Source organism: Glycine soja, chromosome 4 (genome assembly GCF_004193775.1).
Source record: "Glycine soja cultivar W05 chromosome 4, ASM419377v2, whole genome shotgun sequence".
NCBI lineage: Eukaryota > Viridiplantae > Streptophyta > Magnoliopsida > Fabales > Fabaceae > Glycine > Glycine soja.
The window spans coordinates 1,462,179-1,484,347 of record NC_041005.1 but is presented as its reverse complement, the minus strand read 5'-3'; the positions used below and the strand labels follow the sequence as shown (position 1 = coordinate 1,484,347).

General features: G+C 31.2%; 3 protein-coding genes and 1 pseudogene across 3 annotated transcripts; 2 read left to right on the top strand and 2 right to left on the bottom strand.

Moving 5' to 3' along the window:
• Positions 1 to 2,293: 2,293 nt before the first annotated feature.
• On the bottom strand, positions 2,294 to 3,238 carry LOC114408285. Its single transcript, XM_028371323.1, has one exon. It carries the CDS (start codon positions 3,236 to 3,238, stop codon positions 2,294 to 2,296), a length of 945 nt encoding a protein of 314 aa, XP_028227124.1.
• A 7,144-nt stretch (positions 3,239 to 10,382) lies between these two features.
• LOC114408284 lies at positions 10,383 to 10,688 on the top strand. The gene has a single exon (XM_028371322.1). The coding sequence runs from the start codon at positions 10,383 to 10,385 to the stop codon at positions 10,686 to 10,688; it is 306 nt and encodes a 101-aa protein (XP_028227123.1).
• A 4,061-nt stretch (positions 10,689 to 14,749) lies between these two features.
• Positions 14,750 to 18,297, bottom strand: LOC114408521. Its single transcript, XM_028371602.1, has 2 exons — positions 17,397 to 18,297; positions 14,750 to 15,669 (listed from the first exon to the last, which is right to left on the bottom strand). Exons 1-2 carry the CDS (start codon positions 17,901 to 17,903, stop codon positions 14,896 to 14,898), a joined length of 1,281 nt encoding a protein of 426 aa, XP_028227403.1. The 5' UTR covers positions 17,904 to 18,297; the 3' UTR covers positions 14,750 to 14,895.
• A 1,359-nt stretch (positions 18,298 to 19,656) lies between these two features.
• LOC114408282 lies at positions 19,657 to 20,470 on the top strand (annotated as a pseudogene).
• Positions 20,471 to 22,169: the final 1,699 nt, after the last annotated feature.

Here is a 22,169-nt window from a genome sequence, read left to right as displayed (position 1 = left end):
TTCATAAATTAATATGAAGATAAATAAAAATGTTTATTTATATATATAATTATTCAAACGCCTACTAGTATTAAGTGATGGGAATTTAATTATAAAATTGTAATATTATAAGGATTTAATGAAAATTTTAAATTATAAAGATGTAGTTAAAAATTTAATAATATTGTGATGATTTACTGACTAATTTAACCATAAAATTATGCCTAAAAGAATCATGTAGAACACTTTGAAGGGTAGGATTTGAATTTTGACCCCTCTCTTTTGACCACTTATATTCAAAGCAAAGCATAATTCACGTAGATATTTAAAGTATAACCACAATTTTATTTTTGATGATGAAAGTATAACCACATTTTAGAACAGTTGCAACTAACACAAAAAGATTAAGAGGGACCACACTACCTTGTGATTAGAGAATTGGGCCTGCTAGAAGGAGGCCGGCCTATCCCATACTGTCATGAGCAAAGATGGGCTGTCTGTGCCGGTGGATAATTCATTTTCATTACACAAGTTGAGGACCAAGAGGAAGCAGGACCAATGATTAGAAGAAAAAGAAATGTTAATTTTCTTGAGCAACAGTCCCAATAATGAACGAATGATTTGAAAGTGCACATACATATATAAAAAGAAATGATTGAGAACGCTCCGAAGTACCTATCTTTAAAATAAAAGTTTTTCTTTCTTTTGGATTAATAAAAAAATGAAGGATACTAAGTTAAGGTGGATTAATAATATTTTAAATTACAATATTAAACTTTAAACTTTTAAATGTTTTTTAGTTTTCAATATATCATAATTTTATTTTTAATTCTTTAAAGTGTGCCTCAAGTTTTCATTAGCGAATTCGAAAAATTAATCATAATAATAACTCATCGGTGGTAAAGATAAATAATAATTTATATGAAATCATAAGCCTAAAATAAAATAATCATAATGATTAAGAACAACAACCCAGTAGCCCGATGTTCAGCTGTGCTTAAGAAATCATGTGTGCTCTAATTATTTTCAAATGGTGATGGTAGGCTTAACGTGCTACCTTTTAATCCTTTGCAGATTTAGGCATTGGGGCTAATTAAGTTTGGTTGTCATCACTTCATGTCCTCTTCGTATTTAAGAACCGTCAACATGCCATGTGCGTCTAATGGCTACTCGCAACTTCCATCTTTTCTTTTCTTGTATTAAAGGGAATCTTATTCCTATACTCCTAAATAATGCATGTAAAGTTGAAAATAAATTTAATTTATATTATTATATAAAAAGGGACTTGCCTACGTGAAGATGGTCTTAATTACTCTTTGGGGTTTGGGAGCCAGGGTGTTAAACATGTGGCTAATAAGTTCTTGAGACATGCTCAATTAAATTTATTTGCGTGTCTAAGTGTTTGCTCTAGTGGTCTACAATACAATGGAGAAATGCACGTAATATTCTACATCAAAAGGAGGAAAAAAAAACTGAATTGTCTATCGGGTTTAATTAAAGTATGCGCTCCTCCAAATACCTATGGACAATATTTATTATATAACGAACCTTTCCCGTTTTATAAATATTATGGTACTATAAATCACCAGCACATGAATCAATGACATGGTAGAGTCTAACTGTGGTTACTTACCCAAAACAAAAATTATTGTCCATCCTCAAATGAGTTTATTCAGATTCAAACATTCAATCCTCACAAAAATTCCGGAAAAATAGCTTCGAAAATAAATAAATGAGAAAACTCTGAGAATTAACTTACAATATTAAAAAGATAAAAGGTTAATCACACAGTGATTAAGAAAAGAATAAAAGGAGAAGAAAAAAAAGTAAAAAGAGAGGAATGGGAGATTCTAATCGTTCCAACTAATATTTATAATAAAAGTAACAAATTAACATCTATCTATTAAAAAAAAATTAAAACACATTAATATTCAATACGGTCAACATATCGAAGGTTATCCAAGAAGACAGCCAATATGATACATGATGTTCTTCTTCTGTGTAACGCTATTCAATCAAATATACTGTTTTCTTCATACACGCGTGTGTTTACATGAAGATGAGCATGATGAAATTTTCTAATTTTCGTATGCGTATATATGGCGTTAAAAGATAAGAGGAGGAAGATACATTATAAAAAGAAGAGTGATACACAGCGCACCCAACAGTAACACACATCCTTGTGCCATCCGCTGATACTGTTGAGCGGTTTGTGTAATACTTTTCTTATAAAAAAAGAAAAAGAATGAAGTTTGTTACTAATATCTTTTCTTCAAAAAAATAATTTTTAATTAAAAAAAAATACAAGAAGTATCTACTGTGTAAGGGTAAGAATGTTAAGCAGCGCCACCCGAGAGTTTATCAAAGCTCTGAAAACTTTCTCGGTAACAGTTTCGATGCCACATACACATTCCTCCAAATCCCGCATCTTCTTCAGAACCAACCTCACCTCTTCATCACCCTTCTTCTTCAGATTCTGAAGCCTTTCCATTCCCACCCCATTTCGAAGCTCTTCAATGCCTTCATGCTCCTTATTATTATTCTCCCTCCCACCGTTTCTCGACAACCTCACCATCTGCGTCCACGACAACCTTCGTGACGCAAACGACACTCCAATCCCGTTGAACAGCGCAACGGAAACGGACACAGTCACGCTCATAACATCCGCGATGACGTGTCTCAGTTGAGCGTCCACAACGGAAGATGGAACCTGCAGCGTGGAATGTTGCTGATGTTGTGTGACGTGAACACATCGGAGGACAGACACGAGCTTTTCCATTTCCTTGGAAATTTTCTTCTTAGCCTTTACGTAGGCGACAACCCTGGACTCGTCGCGTTTTCGTATGGCCATCTGAGCGGAAGAGTGTTCTTCCTTGAGAGACATGATGGAAGTTTGGAACATTCCGAAGGCGTCGACGAAGCGGAGGAAGTCTTCTAGAAGCTTCTCGACCCAGAGAGGGTGGCTTCGGAGGGTTTCTAGAGTCTGAGGGAGTTGGAGGATGTGTTGAAGGGTTTCGTGTGTGTCTTTGAGAAGGGTTAAACCGTGGGAAATGGTTGTGTGTGTTTGTGGATTGGACTTTGAGGTGGAGGCCCAGCTGGTGAGGTCGTTGATCTCGTCTTTGATCTCTGAGATCAGAGGGTGAGATCTGCACGGAAGACTGATGGACCTGATGTGGTGTGATATGTGCGGTTTCTGTTGTGATGGACGGTTGGGATTTTTGTTTGGGAAAGAAAGGGAGCGCCGGAAAACGCCTACCATGTTTCTATTTGGTGCCAACTGCCAAAGTGAGAGAGAGAGAGAAGTTTCTTGTGTTTTGGTGAGCGTCAAGGGATTTCCTTCAAGTATTTATATGGCCGATATCATATGTGTGTAATAGAATTATCATCAATTAGAATGATTTATGTACCTTTTACTACAATAATTTATTCAACAAAATTTTTAAATCTTTCTCTGTCACATTATATGCTTAGTTTCTGTAAATACACGTGCACACGAAGACATAGACACAGTCGCCTAGCTAGCTTGTTTTCCCCTCTAAGGAAAAAAAAAACTACTTCCTCCATCCTATTTATAATGATTAGTTTTAAAATTATATTTATACTCTTTTATAAGATTCAATCTATAATATTTTTTTAAAAAAATATTTTTCATTAGAAAAAAAGAAAAAAAAATATTAACAAATCATGTAAATAGATAAAAGTATTAATATTAAGAATAATTTGAAAAAAGTTATAAATTTAAAATAAATTTAATGTTATCCATTAAATTAATATTTTTCTAGTATTAATGAATTAAGTAATTGAGTCTCTGTATAGGAATGCAGAGGAAGTACTATTTTAGTTTCTTGTTTTTATCAAATTTCTTGTTAGTAGTTAATAATAAGGGAGAGTAATGTAAAAGAAACTATTCTAGCTTCTTCTATTCAGTACCTCTCTCAAATATCAAAATTTTGATGCAATGAAAGAAAAATCAAAAAATACTTTGTTAATCATTTTATATTCTTTCTTTTTTTTTTTAGTCTATTGTTATGCATTTTATGGGTCCTATTTGCTAAGGAATTAATATATAATAATTTTTATTGAAGATTATATTTGAATTACATTTATAATCACTCGATTTCCTCACCCCGATAGTTTTTTTTCACTCCTTAACCAGTAATATTTTAAGGGTATTGATTAACATTTTTCTTATTTTATTTCACTTCATTAACGAAAAAAATATCATTAAACTTTTTTTTTTCTCTTTTTGAAGAAAACATATATTTAGCTACTATATATAGCTAATTAACCAGCTGTCACTAATACAACTTGGTGCACAATCATGTAAACAACCGCGTGCGTCGGCGTGGTTTCTCCTGTAATGTCTGATATGGATGAAGTGGAATCTTAAATGATTCATAGGTTTCCTCGCGATTCTCTAATTTTTCTATTGGTTTAACGCGTGTTGGTTGTAATTACACAGATATTGCCATCCCTTGGAACTCGAAATACTTGATCTTCAAAATGTGTAGTCCAAGAAGATTATACGCTTTTCGAACAAGATTATGTGGAAATCAATAATCCTCCAAAATATCCGGAAAATAATCTTGAAGTCAAACAGCCAGCGAGCCTTTTTTGTGCATAAGAAAATTAAAGGGGCTAAGCTAATTGTTGTTCGCAGAAAAGTATTTCTTGTTCAACTTATGAGGTTGAAATTGAAATTCGGGGGTTAATTAATTTTAACCAAATAGAGGCTTAAATATTCCGTCAATAAAACTGAAACTATTATTAATCTTCTTGGCAGACATTGCTGAAAAACTGTTCCATAGTCCTTTTAATTAGGATCGACTTACATTGTAAACTGATCATGTATGATAATTCATGTTAATGTGCTTTGGTTACAGTGTAATACTGCTATATAATGACCCGTTTATTGTTTTAAGTAAAGCCAACTACCACGGATAAGCACTTTTAGGAATCACTGGGTGCCTTCTAACGAATTTTTCACTCAAATAATGATAAAAATAAATATTTATCCAAATAATACAACCCAAAAAATATTTATTCCAATAATACAAGATTCTATTCACTTCAAGGATCGATTTCTAAATTAGGTTTTTTTTTTTAATTCAATTCAGAATGAGAATTGAATTTTTTTGTTTGTTTTTTAAAATTGTTTTTTTTCTTTTTAATTATTTATATGCTAGTATAGGAAAAAAAACTCTCTTAATTTGTTAAATAAAATTTTGTATAATTTTTACACTTTTTTCTTAATACTACATTGTTATTTTATTAGTTGGATAATTAAAATCACTTTTTTTATTTTCACTAAATAACTCTAATTATTTTCACTAAATCATTCTTTTGTTTTATTACATTGTAATTATTCATCATGTATGAAATTTAATTAGTTCTTTATCTTGATCTTTTTATCATTTTTAGGTTCATTTAATTTTAATATCATAAATATATTTAGACACAAAAGATCAATAGAAATAAAAATAAAAGTTAAAGCAACATCATTCACCAAGTTTCTTTATATAAGAAAAAAGTGCAAGATTTATGAATTAAAAATGTTAATTTTATTATTATATTCATTCTATATTAAAATTGAACATGTTTTATTTATTTAATTTGTTTAGGTAAAAGAATTAGATCACTTAAATATATGTATTTTTCTTAAATGCTATCCTAGATAAATTATATTTTTTTCTAAATTAATATATATAAATTGGTAAAATAAAAAAATTAAAACAAAAAATAGTTAATTTAAAAAAACTACAAAAAATAGAAAAAAAAATAAAAAACTAAAGGAAATAAAAAATAACTCAATTCTTATTCTAAACCCAAAATCTTAAGGAAATTTGATGACACACTTTAACTTAAAATCTTAAGACTAATTTTATGGGTTTTCTCCTTACTTGTATGGTAATCAATTTTTTCATTTCTACTCGGTGTAAATTTCATCTCACACTTTTACTCCAACAATTACCTCAATTTTTTTGTAAAACCATTGACCATTCAAGAAGAGTTTGACTCCATTTCAAGGAATGAGCGCTCTAGTTAGAGATAGAGTCCCCATCCTAAAGGTAGCACCTCTTCTATATCGGAAGAAGCTGCAATCTATTCATGTTCACAAACAGTAAAATAATGTTGCCTTGCTGATCCAGCAAGATGCGTCTCATAAAACCTATTGCTAGAAGAGCTATAGCTAGCAAGGAGGAAAAATAAAACAAGTGCACTTTTCATAAGACATGCACTCAATAGCTGATATTCAAGGTCATCATCGTTGTTACATTATAACAAAAGTGACCTTAATTTATGACTTCATCCACAACCGTTTTTGTAACATTTGTGAGATAGAAGTATCAATAACACTTGTGAGATAAATGGAAGTATTATTTTTCCCCTATTCTCTTCCATTCCCTCCCTTCCTTCCTCACCTCAAAGGGTAAAGGTTTTAGTAGCACCTCTAAAGAAATGTTATTTATTTATTTTAATAAGAACAATGACTTTGAGAGCACTTCCCTATTTAAGTTATTATTTTTATTTAAAAAATAGATAAATTTGAATCATTTTTTAGAACACTTTCTTAGGGGAAGTGTTGTTATAAAACTAAAAAAAAAAAATACTATTGATGACACTTCTAGTATGTTTAGGTTGATGGTAAAAATTATAAAGACAAAATCATAGTAAGTTCACTATAAAAATAATTATTTATTATTTCCAAAATTATGATGAATTCAACTCGCTACCATTCCAAACATACAATCTTAATTTGTTAAGGAAGTTTTATTCTAACTTTCAAAATCAGGGTTTCATCTTTATGTTTCTACTTTTGATACAAAGTACTATTTTCCTTTATCGTCCATCTTCAAGATCCATGATTTAGGTTTTTATCTTCAAACTTCAAGTTTCCTTTAAGCTTTCACATTTTTCTCACCGCACCTTTAAGGTTTCACCCGTTGCCGATCACTCTGCTACCATTTACATTTGAGTTTATCAGTGCTACCATTCACTTTTTCTCTTTATTCTCTATATTTCGAGCTTGAACATTTTCTTTCAAGTTTGTGAAAATTAAGTTATTAATTTATCATTTTAATTAGCCCAACATATTTAAGGTATATTTGAAAAAATAAATGCATAATTACATCTAATTAAAATTCTAAAATAACCAAAGTTTTGAAATAATAATTAAATGTTAAAAAAACTAAAATTTAAGAATAGAGATAATACCTAACAAGCGCTGCTAATATATGGCACGAAATACTATTAAAATTATTTTTTTGGGGTAGTATTATCTGAATAGGTGTCCTCATTCCTATGTTTTTCCAATTTAATATGACAAATATAACACGAGGAATATTATACTGCAAATTTTATTGTATTAACGACTCTCAAGCAAATTTATACACGTATTTTATCTTTAAGTAATTTATTATTTAATTTTAATTATGATTAAATTCATTTTATTATTACCTATTTAATTTAAGTTCTTTTACCTCACAGTGATGTGAAGTATTTCGTGTTGATACGATTATTCTTTCCTACATCATATATTATTTTAAATTATTTTTTATTGGAAAATAAGTTGTTTATACTTGTCGGCTCGTGGGACCTGAAAGTATTCTTCATATATTACATTTTACTCATTTATTGGGTTTGCGTAAGTATTTGAGTTAATCATTAAACTTACAACTCTCATGATTCATATTATGTCACTTTCGGAGATTGCATTAGGTACATCATACATGTAAGACTAATGAATGTTAATGATTTAATGCTAAATATACATTTCTCGAGGCGGCAGAATAAATAAATAGATAAAAGTATCTATAATTGAGCGATAAGAATGAAGTAAAATATGAAATGACGTCTATTATAATAACAATAATAATATTATTATTATTAGGACAAAACATTGCTTCCTTTTTTCCTACGGGATACAAAGCTCAAAAGAAAAGAAAACAGGCCCAGACAAACTGTAGTCCCTGTTAATAGTTTCGGCAAATGCTATATCCACTCCCCTATTTTCCTAAGTACATTCCCCGAGCACGGCAACGAGACACTTCCCCTCCATCAAGTTCTTCCTCTTTCACTCCCTTTTTCTTTTTACCTCCATTCAATTTCTTGCTGCCGTATTACTTTCTTTCTCCCTTGCTTGATCAAGTGTTCTAATATTAGGGTTTTTTCATCCTTCGGGTTGTCAAGTGTATTTGGAATCAAGGAACAGTGCAACAAATGTGCTCTGCATATTTAAGTTATTTTATTTATGTGTAGTTGCAGGAATTCTTTTATGCCTTGTGATTGTATTATTAATGTTTACCTTTCGGAAAGGGCAGGTGTTTGGGGTGCTGCTGATGTAATTAAGAAGGTCTCTGCTGTCAAACTAATGTTAATACAGGGTATACATCTGCTGTACAAGATAGTTTGTATGCAAAATGACTTGTGAATGGGGATCCAATAAAACACCACCCATATGCAAGTCCTTAAATCCAAAAAATCATATCCTAAAACACCCCAACGGAGCCATTGCCAAGTAATTATTTTAGTGTGTGTTTGGATTCACGGTAACAAAATTAATTTTTGAACGAAATTAATTCTACTTAATTGATTACTGGAGAATTCATTTTGATAAAAGTAGTAATTATTTCTACTTGCTTCAACTGAATCATAATTTTTATGCAGCATAATTGATTTTATCTTAATTTTAAAAATAATTCAAACATATAAAATTTGATTAAAATTAAGGTTGACTCACTTTCCCATAATCTACCTTGATTGTAGAGGCTCTCTTTAAGACATCTCCTTCATTAAAAATAACTCTATTTCTCATACACCAGACGGACCAGCAGTTAGCATGCCAATATATATATATATATATATATATATATATATATATATATATATATATATATATATATATATATATATATTTCCGATTCTTCCTGCTTTGACTCCTCGTACTTAGTTTTGGCTTCTAATAATAAAATCAATTATATATAAAGAAATTCTAATTGATCTCATGGTGTCATTGATTATGGAATGACTGCTTACAAAGTCAATGAATTTGAGCACTTTTAAATTCTAATATCACTGAATATGCTTTCTTTTGTAACAAAGGAAATTGTTCAAATAAAAATAGTGTCTTATCACTCTTGTAGTTATGTTCTTTGCGATTGCTCTGTGGCACTTGATTTGCACGGTATCCATGTTAAATTTTGTGTATAAAGCATGAAAACTAACACATCCATAGATATTAATTTAATGGTTATTATATCTTGAGACTACGAAATAGCAGTGAAGTTTTCGTCTTTGATTTCTCTTGTGTTCTCATCTTTTAATGTGATTGCTAATGTTAAAACTGAAATTGTTTTCATGCATACAACTTATCATTTTTCATTAACTTTCCAGAACTAACGGTCATACTTAATTGCTTATTAATTTCAACTTTCTTAGATGTGAGATTGTGCGCATCTGGTGATGTTTACATTAAGATTTTTTTTAATTAATACTAACTATAATTCATTATGTCATTATCATTTTGGAGTACTTCTAGAAAGAAAGGGAAAAAAAACTAGCAAACAATGATTGATCCCACTTTGACATTCTTTAAATTCCATGGAAATCTAGCTTTGAGTGCACATGTAACCTTAAAAACACTACGATTATTGTTATTTGTGCTACACAGTAATTTTCTTTCATGTCTTGAAACAAATTTAACGTATCTACAGATGCTTTTGTTGTTAAACTTTTCATTCTAGAAATAAGATCCGGTCTCTAAAAGTAGCTTGTTAAAATATATATTTACGCAGATATGACAAAAACAAGAGGTGGAAGTGTTGCATGGCAAACATTCATTGAAATACGTTTTTAAATTATATTGTTTTAAATTTTGTAGTCTGAAAAGTAATTTCTGGAATGAAAAATCTGAAATTGTATTTTGGAAAGTAATTTCAGAAAATTAATTATTAATATTCCGGAATTCTTGTTTTAAATTTTGCATTCTTAATTATTATATTCTGGAAATTATTTTTTGAAATAATGATATAAGGATATTTTGGATATAAAGAGTATTTGTGACAGTAAAAAGCTTAAACAAAAATGAAAAGGGTGTGTGCTTAGGAAAAAGGAAACTGGATATATCATTTGTCATAGTTTTTCTATCCACAAAATATGGTCACTGTTCAATTTTCGATGGGCCTAAGCCGAAAAAATTCTAGAAAAGAAAACAAGGGTAAGTGCAAGACAGGAATAAAAAGGAAGAATATGGTGTTTACATGAAGTGTTTAAAAGAGAACATCGGTTGCGTGGCATGGATATATGCTGCCACGTAAATAAAAAAGACACTCGTCCAACATACAAGGTGACAATGAAGATGTACATAAGGAGGAGAAGGGAGGACTCACTCAGCCTCAAATCAAATGGAGTGGCAATTGAATAGTGAGGTGATGGTGAAAGTGTCATCAATGGAGAAAGAGGGTGAAAAGCAAAAACTGGGGGAAGGACCCCAAATCTCAAGAATGGAGCCGGTAACACATGGTGCCTATGGTGGTGGAATGTACGGTACCGAGAAAGGGCAACCGGAGAAACAAACAAAGCCACCGGCAAGTGAGAGCCAGAGTGCTGATGGCCCCGTTGATAAGGACGCTATCAAGCCCAAACACAATCCTCCCCCTTCAACTGGGGACAGAGATTTAGATATCACTGGCCAGTCTTATATCCAGTAACAAAATATATGTAAATACAATCACTATAATAATCAGGGTGTAGCTTCCTCTTTTATGTTTTTTTTTTTCCTATTGTTGTTCGTGACTTAATGGGTACATCTTTATGTTGGTTTTCTTTTAGGCAGCCAACTTTTTAATCCTTACTGATGTTACAATTTGCTACATAGTCATTTTGAAAACAAGTGGGAATAATTTGCTAATGCATACCCCTTCCAAAAATAAGTAGTCAAGTAGATATGTATTGGCAAATTCATAAGACTAATTAAGAGTCAGAATCATAGTAGAGTACAAGTATAAATCATTAGTCAAAATGTGATTTCAACCGTATTAAAATAAATACAAATGATACACAAGTGAACGGAATGATTTGTGCTTAATAAAAAAATCTTTAAAAAGAAACTTGAAAATGTATCGAAATAAGTCATTTCGCAAGTCAAATTTTTGTTTTTTAGTGTGCGTAACATGATCATGACGAAGAAAGAAACAACCGCAAGAAACAGCTAAGCAGAGAAGAGAGAACCAATACCACAAGTTCATTACATTTATACGCTACCCGAAGAATAAAATTTTTGTAAATGTCGCCTTTTCAGCTTGATTACTTCTCTTAAAAAAAATTGATTCCTTACTGCAACTCATTAAGCCTTAAGGCCACATTGGTACTTCATTATGTTTTGTATAATTGTTTTGTTTTTGTTCATTATATTTTAAGTTTATTTTTTGTTTATTATATTTTAAGTTAGTTAAATAATTGTAAAATATCATAGATGAAAAGTGTCATTAAGTCTTTTAAAATAATTTATTTTATATAGAATAGATAAAAACGGTCATTATTTTTATTTTATTTTTCCAAAAATAAACAATAAAAAAATCATCTTCTCCAATTTCTTATAGATTGTAAAAAAATATAATATCACACAAATCGAACAATATCTACACAAATCGAACAATATCTACACATAATTTTGTTGGAATCACAAAAATTTTATACTCTTCACCAGGAAATCAAAACATTTCACCAGGAAATCAAAACATTTCATATATTTATGTTGTTTTTTCATATTCTATTCTATTGGAAACAAAATCAGGAGAGATCGGAACAAAAGTTATCTTCGGTAAAATACAAAAATATGACCTTAAATTGCCAATTAAATCATATATGAACAAGCTAGGAAGTCACAATGCGGCTCTTTGAGAGATTTGCGAGTAAGATCTTCACTGTCGCACATGATTTGGTCAAACAAGTAGATGATTTTTCATCCAACATCTCTATCGGGCTAGGTCAAGACGAGTAGCACAAAGAGGGGTTCTGACAAGTCCAATCGATCAAACCTCATCCACATCTAGATGTTGTCAATCTTCTTTATCATCTTCGTCAATGTGCTACTGTTGGCGATGACAATGACATGATTGTTATTGTTAGATGAGGCAACAATTTTTGGCTGCATAGGAAGGTTGCGATAGAGATAGAAGCAAGGTCAGGGTAGCAGTCTCTTTGTGTCGATGGTGGGAGGTGAAGTGGTGGAAGGAGAAGGAACTCTTACCTGTTATGATTGAGAGTAATTTGTGGATGAAATTATTATGGTTATTAAATGATTAAATTGAATGATGATGATGATAATAATATGAGAGTGAAGATTTATGTTGTTCATAGTTTCAAATCCGTCTTTTCTTCATTTACTTAATGGTTTTATTTTTTTTTAAATAAGAAAAAGATAGTGACGATTTTTAGTCCCCACTATGTTATGTTAACTATTTTAAAATTGAATACACTAATGAACATTAATGTTTCTAATGAAAAATTGAAAAAATTACCAAAATGATACATTTCAAAAAACATAAAAGATCATAATTAAACTTTTAAAAGATAATGTGCCAAAACGAAATAACTACAAAACACAAAAGATCAAAAATGACGTTAAACTATTTTTAAATTTTAAAGTTAATAGAACACCAAAATTTCTAATGAAAAATAAAAAAATGACAAAAATGATACATTTAAAAACATAAAGAACTAAAATAAAACTTTTAAACCTGATTAACCAAAGCCAAATAATTATGAAATATAATGGACCAAAAGTCACATTAACTCATTCAATAATGATAACAAGTAGTAAATATGATGTGTATTTTATAGAGTTTTGACTATAATTTAAAATATACATGAGACTAATCCTAATTTCTTAAATTAAAATATTAATTTAAGAATCAAGAATCAATTAAAATATGCTCCCATTTGACTTATCCTTTGCTTTCTTTTCCTCTTGCTCCAAAGATGTTTCAATTCATTGAGTTATCTTTTGTTATACTTGGATTCAATACTAGTTTAAAAGGTTAACTATCCTCATCTCGGGATGTCTTGTCTACCACAGTAGGTTTTTATTTGCGTGAACCTTGTCCTAAATAAAAATTATTTTTTTAAAAAAAAAAATATTACATCCTAAAATATTTTTAACTATTGTAATTTTTCTTTAAAATTATTGTTAATTTATCAGCATCACCATTAAATATTGTAACAAGATAAATATTTTAACACTTCCTAATCATATGACGACCGCAATTGTGGCTATATTTTTCTCACAAAGTAAAGATTGTCTGGCTCATCTAATCTAATATGACGATAACTGCAATTTAAAATCATGGATAGAATCATATAACTGATGGTGCTTATTCTTTTCTTCTAGTTGGCTAATGTATTAATTTCACGTTGGCGGTGGCCGTAGCAAATGAATAGGATTTACTTTGGAGTGCAATGATTTGGGGTTTGAATACACGAGCCTTGCTGCTGGTGTAGTTTTCTGATGGATCGGAGGAAAAGAAGGTATGATATGATTGGGGAATGCAGTGTGTTGTATTAATTCACGTTGATGATGGTGGTGAAATCACGTGAACAAACTTGAGAAGAGGACCAACAGGTTACGGTACGGTGGTTGTGTTGGGTCTGTCTCTTTTTGAACGTGAAAGTTACGGTGACCTCCCTCCAGAACGAGAATGAAGGAAAGGAAGGGAAAGTGGGGTCCTCTACAGTCTACACGTGCCTGTTCCACTGTTAAAGTGTGGCTAGCCTAATTTTGATGAGAATTGGTGTGTGCCGCGCTATGGTGCATGACAGAAAGAAAAACTAGTAAAGTACTCTACTAGTGGTGTTTGGCTACTCTAATATGGTCCATGCTAATACCAAAGTAGAAAATCAACTCTCATATCATATGAGGTTCCACGTCCTCTCTTCTCCTTTTTGTTTGTCGTCTTCATTTTTCATTTTTGTTTTCTTATTCTGTCATTATTTGATGATGATACGAAAAAAATGGAAAAATGATGGAACTCATGGAAGGATTAATAGGTAACTGGATGACTAAAAGAGGACAAATTACGCTATTCAACATTGTTGTTTGTTACGAAAGAAACAACACGATCCAAAAAAAAAAGAAACAACACCAAATACACCAATTGAATACGTGGACCTACATCCTTTTAAAAATCATTTATGATTAAAAATAGGCAAAAAAATTAAGAAGTGTAAAACAAATATTTGGCAGAAAACAAAATGATCGTGCAGTTTTACAAAAAATTGTTTCGTACTGATTATTATTTGAGAGGGACGAGAAATATAAAAATAAAATAAAAAAATAAAAGATATTTGATGCTGGAGAAATCTCGCGTTTGGTGTAGAAATTATATATCTATATATTATCTATTTAAAGGACTTGGCTTACAAAAAAGCTAATTCTTACTAAACTAGTTAGAGATTTTATTAATATTATTCATAATTATATTTTTCAATCATCATGCATGATTAACTCTCAGATAACTCCCAAATTAATCCCAGTTTTAGGAGTTTCTGTCTATCGTTTCTAGTTTTCTCATCCTCTTGTTTTTTCGTTTCTGTTGTATTAAAAAAAACTACCTTTAAAATGTTCGTATGGATTATAAATAGATTATAATTATGTAATATTAATCTTTTATTAAAGATTAAAAGTTTCTTTCTCTCTCTTTTTTCGTTTACACGAAGTACTTACTAGTAGTATTTTAATTATAAGAGTGTCATATTCGCACCCACTAGTATATTTAAATTTCGAAAAAAAAATGATATTTCTCCTATTTCTGCCAACTTTTCATGAAGAAAACACAGTAATCACTTTACTAAATTGTGTGCACTGTACCTGCAAACGATGGAAAGAATAAAAAGGAAAAAGAAAGAAAGAAAAGGTGTTCACGGTGGACTCAAACCCAATGTACAAATCTCATCCACCGGAGGCGCACTCCAATGCGCACTCCGTTTCCTCAACTGAACAAAATCCTTAACGCACTCCCCCATTCTCATAGAGTGAATTCGCTTCCTAGCCGCCGCAAATTTGTTCCCAGAAAACCGGTCAAAAATCTTCTCCCAACCACTCTCCCAGGCATCGTGTGCGTCGCAGAGCTGAAGCGCACCGTTTTCCCAATGGGTCCAACTCCACTCCTTCTCAACGTTATCCATCACAGTCTCCACGCACAAACCCTCACACGCCGGCCTGCACGGCCTGCACTTGGCCCCACTCAATGGGCCCGGGCTCGAAAGCGCCGCCACCGGCACCCCGAACCGCCCCGGCGGAAAATCGTACCTGCGGTCCGAAACGACGCAGAACGGGAGTCGTTTCGCCACGTGGCTCACGTTCAGCGTGGTGAGTTGGGCCTTGAACGCTGCCTCCGAGTTGAGGTTGTTGAAGCCAGCGGAATCGAGGTTTGGAACTAAAGAGAGACGCGACAGTGCCACCGTCGAGGTTCTGAGGTCGCCGATTCCTAAACGGTCGTTGAGTCCTCCGTACGAGGAGCCCGGTGGGACCAGGTATTTTCCCGGAACGAAGTTTTCGGGACCCAACGGCGCGTTCCAGTACCCGTCCACACGTGTTCGGATTATCCAATCGTACGTGAAGTTGTGCTTCTGTTGGTGTGATTTTATCATCGTTAGGCATCCCTCCACTAGGTTAAAGTACTGAAGAAGCCCCTGCTTAATAACGTAAATGATAATTAGCATTTAGTTTGTTGATTAAATTCAGTCATAATTAGCATTTACGTTCGCGTCATATATACTTCAACTCTAAGCAATTTTGGCTTAGCTTTACTGGTTTAGCAATTAAAGTTCATAAATCATTGACAGTAAGAAAGAAAGGACTTGCCCTCATTACCCCTGCCAAACCCTACCAAAACTGAAAACTGCCTCCTAACTCTCCAAAGTTTCAAATTTTATCCAACTCCTAAATATGTTAAGTATTAAACAATTAAATGGATAAAGAATTAACAGATCTACGAGCCTGTAGACATATTTAGTAAAAAGTAAAACAGGCTATGAATTAATTTAGCTATAAATATAGATGGTTGCGGGCTAGAATTGCAGCAACGTACAAAAGTGGTTCACTGGTAGCTAGTGAAAAAAATGAAGAGAAGGAAATGCTTCCATTATTCATTTGAATATTTAAAATTAAAAATTAATATTGTATGTTATAATTAATTATCTTAAAAATATATCATAAGATTAAAAGTATCTTTTATCTTCCCAATTCTGTGTTCAGGAACATTTTCAAAAGAATCTTGCCAACGAATTGAATGTGTCAAACAATCTGATCTGGATATTACATAAAAACGGAAAAATATATTCCAGTAAAAGGCAAACTTTATTTGTTTTTCGCCTAAATGTGGAAAATATATTATTTGGTATCAAGGTTTTATTTCAAGAGATATATCAAGTTGTTTAAATAAAAATACAAACAGATCTTATCAAATTTAATTTAATAATAACTTTATATAAAATAGAAAAGTAACTTTTCAAATAATTTTTAGTTTAAATTTATTTCACGTTTAGTATCATATTTTATATTAATATTATTATTATATAATGATTATAAATTCTTAAAAGAACGTTACTACCCTTTTTTTTAGAAGAATACTAACTTTTTATTGAAAAAAGCCTAAGTTAACTTTTAACATAAATATAAAGTTATACAAATTACAAAGTATCTTTTTAGAGAAAAGTATACTTTTAAGATAAACATACACATAAATACACGACCTAACGTGATCGTGTTACGTGCCTACGATAATAACCTCCTGCTGTATTTAATACAGTTAAAATATTCTGTCCCACTCATAAGTGATTGGGTAACCTTGACAGTTTTTCCTTTAACCAACCTACATGGGTTAGGAAGATGAAATGCAGTGGAAGTAAAGATATTTGATAATATATTTTACTTTTCTTTTAAGAGAGCATCCTAAATAGACTTCTGGTTTCTGGAAGGGCAGGGTTGAAAAAGAAAAGAATTTGATACTGATATGAAAATATCTGCAAAGGTACAAAAATCTGACCGAGCAACTCGCTCAGATTTTTCCATAAAATTAAAACCAATATCCATCAAACAATATGGAGATTCCTAAAAAAAAAAAAAACTAAAAAGTGCACGCAAGACGCAACTACTTAAAAAATTAAAAATTAAAAGAATACAAAAAAAGTGTAAATAATAATAATAATAATAATATAATTTCACTGTAATGTGTAACAATCTTATATATACGTAAACAGCGGGTGGTCCATATTGATTATTGATTATTATTTCAAAAGAAACAGGCAACAAAATAAGCAATACGTTTAACAATATGATTCTGAAGTGGTGTTTTCAGGAATCCAAAAAGGGAAAAAAGTAATAATAAATAAATAAGAGAAAATAGCAGCGAAATTACCTGGATTCCGTTAGGCGAGTTATGCGCGGTGAGGACTCGAACATACGGCTCGTTCTCCGGCAACGGTTGGGGGTGGAAGATTCGAACGGCGGCGACGTTTGGCGCAAACTTCAAGATCGAGAACTTGAACGTGTCTTTATCTAACGGGCTGTGAAGAAAAAGATCCGAATTGGGGTATTCTTTGAGCACCATTTCGATTATGGAAGGTCCCGTGAGTTCGAACCTTCTGGCACCACCTACCAAACACACCGCAATTTTCGACCGCAACAATTCATCCTTGGAAATAACAGGATCGTCCTCGCAGATAAACTTAAAAGGGATGTTGAAGAGAAACTGCTGAACAGGGTAAAAGGCTGAAAAACCGTTTGAAGTGGATGAATAATGCAGAGAGAAGAACGTGATGAATAAAACCAGAGGGATGATCAACCCAGTTAAACCTAAACGCCAATTAAGATCAGAAACCCATTTAGTAAAGGGCGTCACAAACTTTCTGGGACTCTGAAACATCTCTTGCTTTTTTCACATAACCCTGAGGTTTCCGTTTTTAGTAGCTACCTAGCTTCTTCTTCTGATAAATGAAGGGCAATTTTATGATCATGTGATGGTGTGCGATACAACTAACGCAGAGAGAGAGAGCAATATGATTCAAATGATGAAAGGAGCATGGTTTGGTGAGAATTGGTGTTGGGTTATATATGAAGGTGGCGGGTACCATAGCATGCGGCTATTTGGTATGACGAGAAGTTTGGGAGGTACCACCCTACAGAATGAGAATTTTGAAAAGTCCCCACAGGGTTTTCCCATTCACACATACACCTAATTGTATCGCCGTGTTTCGATCAAGAACGTGTATCGTCATCTTCTTCATTTTTTCTCAACAAACATTTACTTTTATGTATTTTCTAATAAAGGGTGTTGAATTGTTGTATATATGGGTGCGACGGGTTGGACACGGTGCCACAAGTTGTTGGGTCGGGTCAATGCGGTCAAATTCTAGATCAATTGGTGTAATGGATTAAGATTTCAAAGGATTTTAAAAGACTTTTTTATGATTAAAAAGTCTTGTGGTATTCAATCAAGACTTTTATAAAATATAAACAAATCTTGTGGTATTCAATTAAGACAATAAAGATTTTTTTTTTCAGGGCAACAAAATTTGTTGGTATTCAATTGAGATTTCTTACCACTTTTAAAATGTCTTTTGGTATTCAAAAGTAAATAGATTTTGATGGATTCTTGTGTGGAATGGATTTTGAGAGACTTTTTAGTTAGAAATACACATAAAATACTCCTTCAACAATCTCACCCAAACCCTTGAGACTTTTCATAATCTTCCAAAGACTTTTTCTTCTCCTGCCGAACAAGACACAAACCACTACCAGGTTCATTCTCTTACAACTTTTCAATCAATTTTACCTATTTTTTTAATGGCAATCGATAGTCAATATTGTTCATACTATATGTATATTACGCAAATCAAAAGAAAATGGTGCTGTATATGCTTCAAGATTTCGTATTCATATTGTTTTCAACGTCCAGGCAATGAATATGCATCAAAAGAATGGCAATTGATATGCATCAAGATTTCATATTGCTTTTTTTTTAGTATTGTATATGCAAATCAAAATAAAAAACTCTTTTTTTTTTTATGTTTCTTCAACTTGTTTTTTTACAACGTCCATTATTATTATTATTATTTTCTTGTGTTATTATTAAAATGTTAATTATTAATGTGTTATTATTATTTTTTTGACAGCGTGTTATTATTATTATTATTGTGTTAATAATTTTTTAATTGTTATTGTGTTATTATTATTGTTATTTTGTTAATAGTTTTTTTTTAAATGATTTTATGATATATGAGTATTATTTTTATGGAAAATGCTAACATGTGCCCTTAAGACACTTGTTAGTGTATTATGTATAGAAATTTTGTATTGAAAGTTGTGCAATTTACTTTTTTAAAAGTCAAAAATTATTGTTTTTAAGACATAGTTACTATTGGAAGTATCCTTAACATGTGCCCTAAGTGCGCATGTTAGCATGACCCTTATTTTATTATTAGGTAGTTTTTTATTGGTTTTTCTATTGAATTGTATATTATTCGGGATATAGTCACTATACTTTTGACAATTAGGAAACAATAACTATTTTTGTCAAATAACTAGTTTCTTATATATATATTAGCGATCAAATGGGGGATTCACAAGAAAATAACAAAGGAAAGAGTAGAGACAAAGATAATTATGTATCTTGGACTATGGAGGATACCAATGAGTTGTTGCACCTCTTGGTGGATGCTATGAATAGGGGATTGCGTGATGCCAATGGGTCACTTAGCAAACAAAATGTAGAACGAATAATACTTCCTCAACTCAATGCAAAAACTAAATTCATGTACGTTCTTAGCGGGTGGGAGGGTTCAGCACATGATTCCAAGGTGTTAAGTGATGCTTTGGCAAGGAAGAATGGACTTAAAGTGCCCCAAGGTAAGTATTATCTGGTGGATTGTGGATTTCCTAATCGACGCAAATTTTTAGCCCCATATCGAGGTGTACGATATCATCTACAAGATTTTGCAGGTCACGGTAATGACCCTGAAAATGAAAAGGAATTATTTAATCTTCGGCATGCATCCTTAAGGAATGTGATTGAGAGGATATTTGGTATTTTTAAATCGCGGTTCACAATTTTTAAGTCAGCACCTCCATTTCTATTTAAAACACAAGCAGAGCTTGTGTTGGCATGTGCAGCACTTCATAATTTTCTTCGCAAAGAATGTCGTTCAATTTCCAGTGGAACCTACTGACGAGTCTTCATCTTCATCTTCAGTGTTACCAAATTACGAAGACAATGATCATGAACCCATTGTTCAAACACAAGAGCAGGAACGAGGAGATGCTAATATATGGAGGACTAATATAGGTTCAGATATGTGGAGAAATGCTAATAATTAGGCGAACATGAAGTGAGAATCACTTTGTTATTATTTTTTTAGGCAATAATGACTTTGTTATTAAAAGGTTTAAAATTTCTATCGTTTTTATTTTCTTTATTCAAACATTATAATTTATTTATCATCTTTTTCATTCACTTTTGTAACTTCCGTTATTTTTTTGTTTAAAATGTATTAATCTTTCAAAATCTTAAAAATCCATAAAGTACTTTGAAATCTTAAAAATCTGTGTTAGAAATCCATTAAAATCTTGGGTTAAGAATCCTGATTGTAAAAAGTCTTTTAAAAAAAATCTTTTAAAATCCCACAAAATCAATACAATCCCACATAATCTTTTAAAATCTTCAAGATTGTTTTTGTCAAAATATTCTCTCAAAATCCTAATCCAATACACCCCCTTAAATCCGTAAAATATAGTCAGGTCAGTTTTGGGAAATTTTAGATGGTTGTCTAACTCAACTCAAATCACGTTAATATCTTGTAAATGAAAAATGTTTCATATATATCTCTTATATTATAAATCACATGCAGAGAAAATTAAAAATATAGATATTATATAATTTATGATGTAATACAAAATAGATAAAATAATAAATAAATTGTGTTTGTGAAATGTTTAAAATAAATAAATATTTATGTATTATTGTTCCTCGTAACTAAGGGGTTGAAGTTGAACTCTTGTATATACATGCAAACGACCTTACGAGTTGAGTGGAATCTAGTGCAAAATCTGGATGTAAATTATTTAAAGAGAAGTGGTGAGAACATATTTTCTAATTGAATAAAATTTATTAAAAATTATGATAAAAAAATAGGAATGACAAGACGAATTAGACTTATCACAACAATCTATTTTGCCCCAATTTTTTTAGGGTCAGGTTGACGTTTTCAATCCACCAATTCTCTTTTGACTCATCATGTTTTAGTCCAAAAAAAAATGGATTAAGGATCCAACCTGAAAACCCAATTTTTATATTAAAAAAAATAATGTTTAATTTTATATTTTATACAAATGTTATTAGTGTTTATTTAATTTTTTTATCTAAATAAATTATTATTCAAAATTTAAGATAATGCATTCAATTTTTAATGATTACTTATTATTTAATGTTTATAAAACATTAAATTAATTAAAATATATTTGTCTATTATTTGTTTTTAATTTTGCTGTGATTGATGGGTCAACTCGAGTATAAACAAGAAGCACTTAAAATTTTAACCCTTGATTTTCACATGGGTCGAGCAGGTCGGTCTATTTTTTCGTCCGTAATGAAAAATTATGAAACATAATGGGAGAATCACAATTTTTTATTATTTTTTATAAATTTCAACAATAAAAAAAAGTGTATTTAAAAAAACTGTGTTACTAGAATTTCTTATTGATTAAAAAAATGGTCCAAACAGATTTTAGATATAACATGTCACTCAAATTATATGTAAGCTAAGGTTGCCGGGATAGGAGAGTCTAATTCAATAATTTGAGCTTTTAAAATGAAATAAAAACAGTTTTTTTCCTCCTTTTTTGTAGAGTTTTTTTTAGCTAAATTTATATTTGGTCACAATTGTGTTTGACTAACAAACCTTGATTTCATTTGGGTTCAAAATTTAAAGTTTAAGCTTTGTAATTTATTATTATGATTTTTTATTGGTAAAAGTCAAAGGCAAATATAAAAAAATTGACAACAACCTACTGCCCTACTCAAGCGAGAGAGTTAGACTTAGTAATTTCTCTTTTCTATTTAGATGACCCAGAAGTGATGTTTATTTTTTTTATAAGTCTCGGATCATATATAAAAACTAATCTATTTAAATATATT

What these genes read in the sequence shown, in the direction of transcription:
- LOC114408285 (XM_028371323.1), bottom strand. Translation starts at nt 3,238, where the DNA reads ATGGTAGGCGTTTTCCGGCGCTCCCTTTCTTTCCCAAACAAAAATCCC.
- LOC114408521 (XM_028371602.1), bottom strand. Translation starts at nt 17,903, where the DNA reads ATGTTTCAGAGTCCCAGAAAGTTTGTGACGCCCTTTACTAAATGGGTT. An exon ending in ACTCGCCTAACGGAATCCAG is followed by an intron (nt 15,670 to 17,396) that starts GTAATTTCGCTG and finishes GTTATTAAGCAG; the next exon opens with GGGCTTCTTCAGTACTTTAA.
- LOC114408284 (XM_028371322.1), top strand. Translation starts at nt 10,383, where the DNA reads ATGGAGTGGCAATTGAATAGTGAGGTGATGGTGAAAGTGTCATCAATG.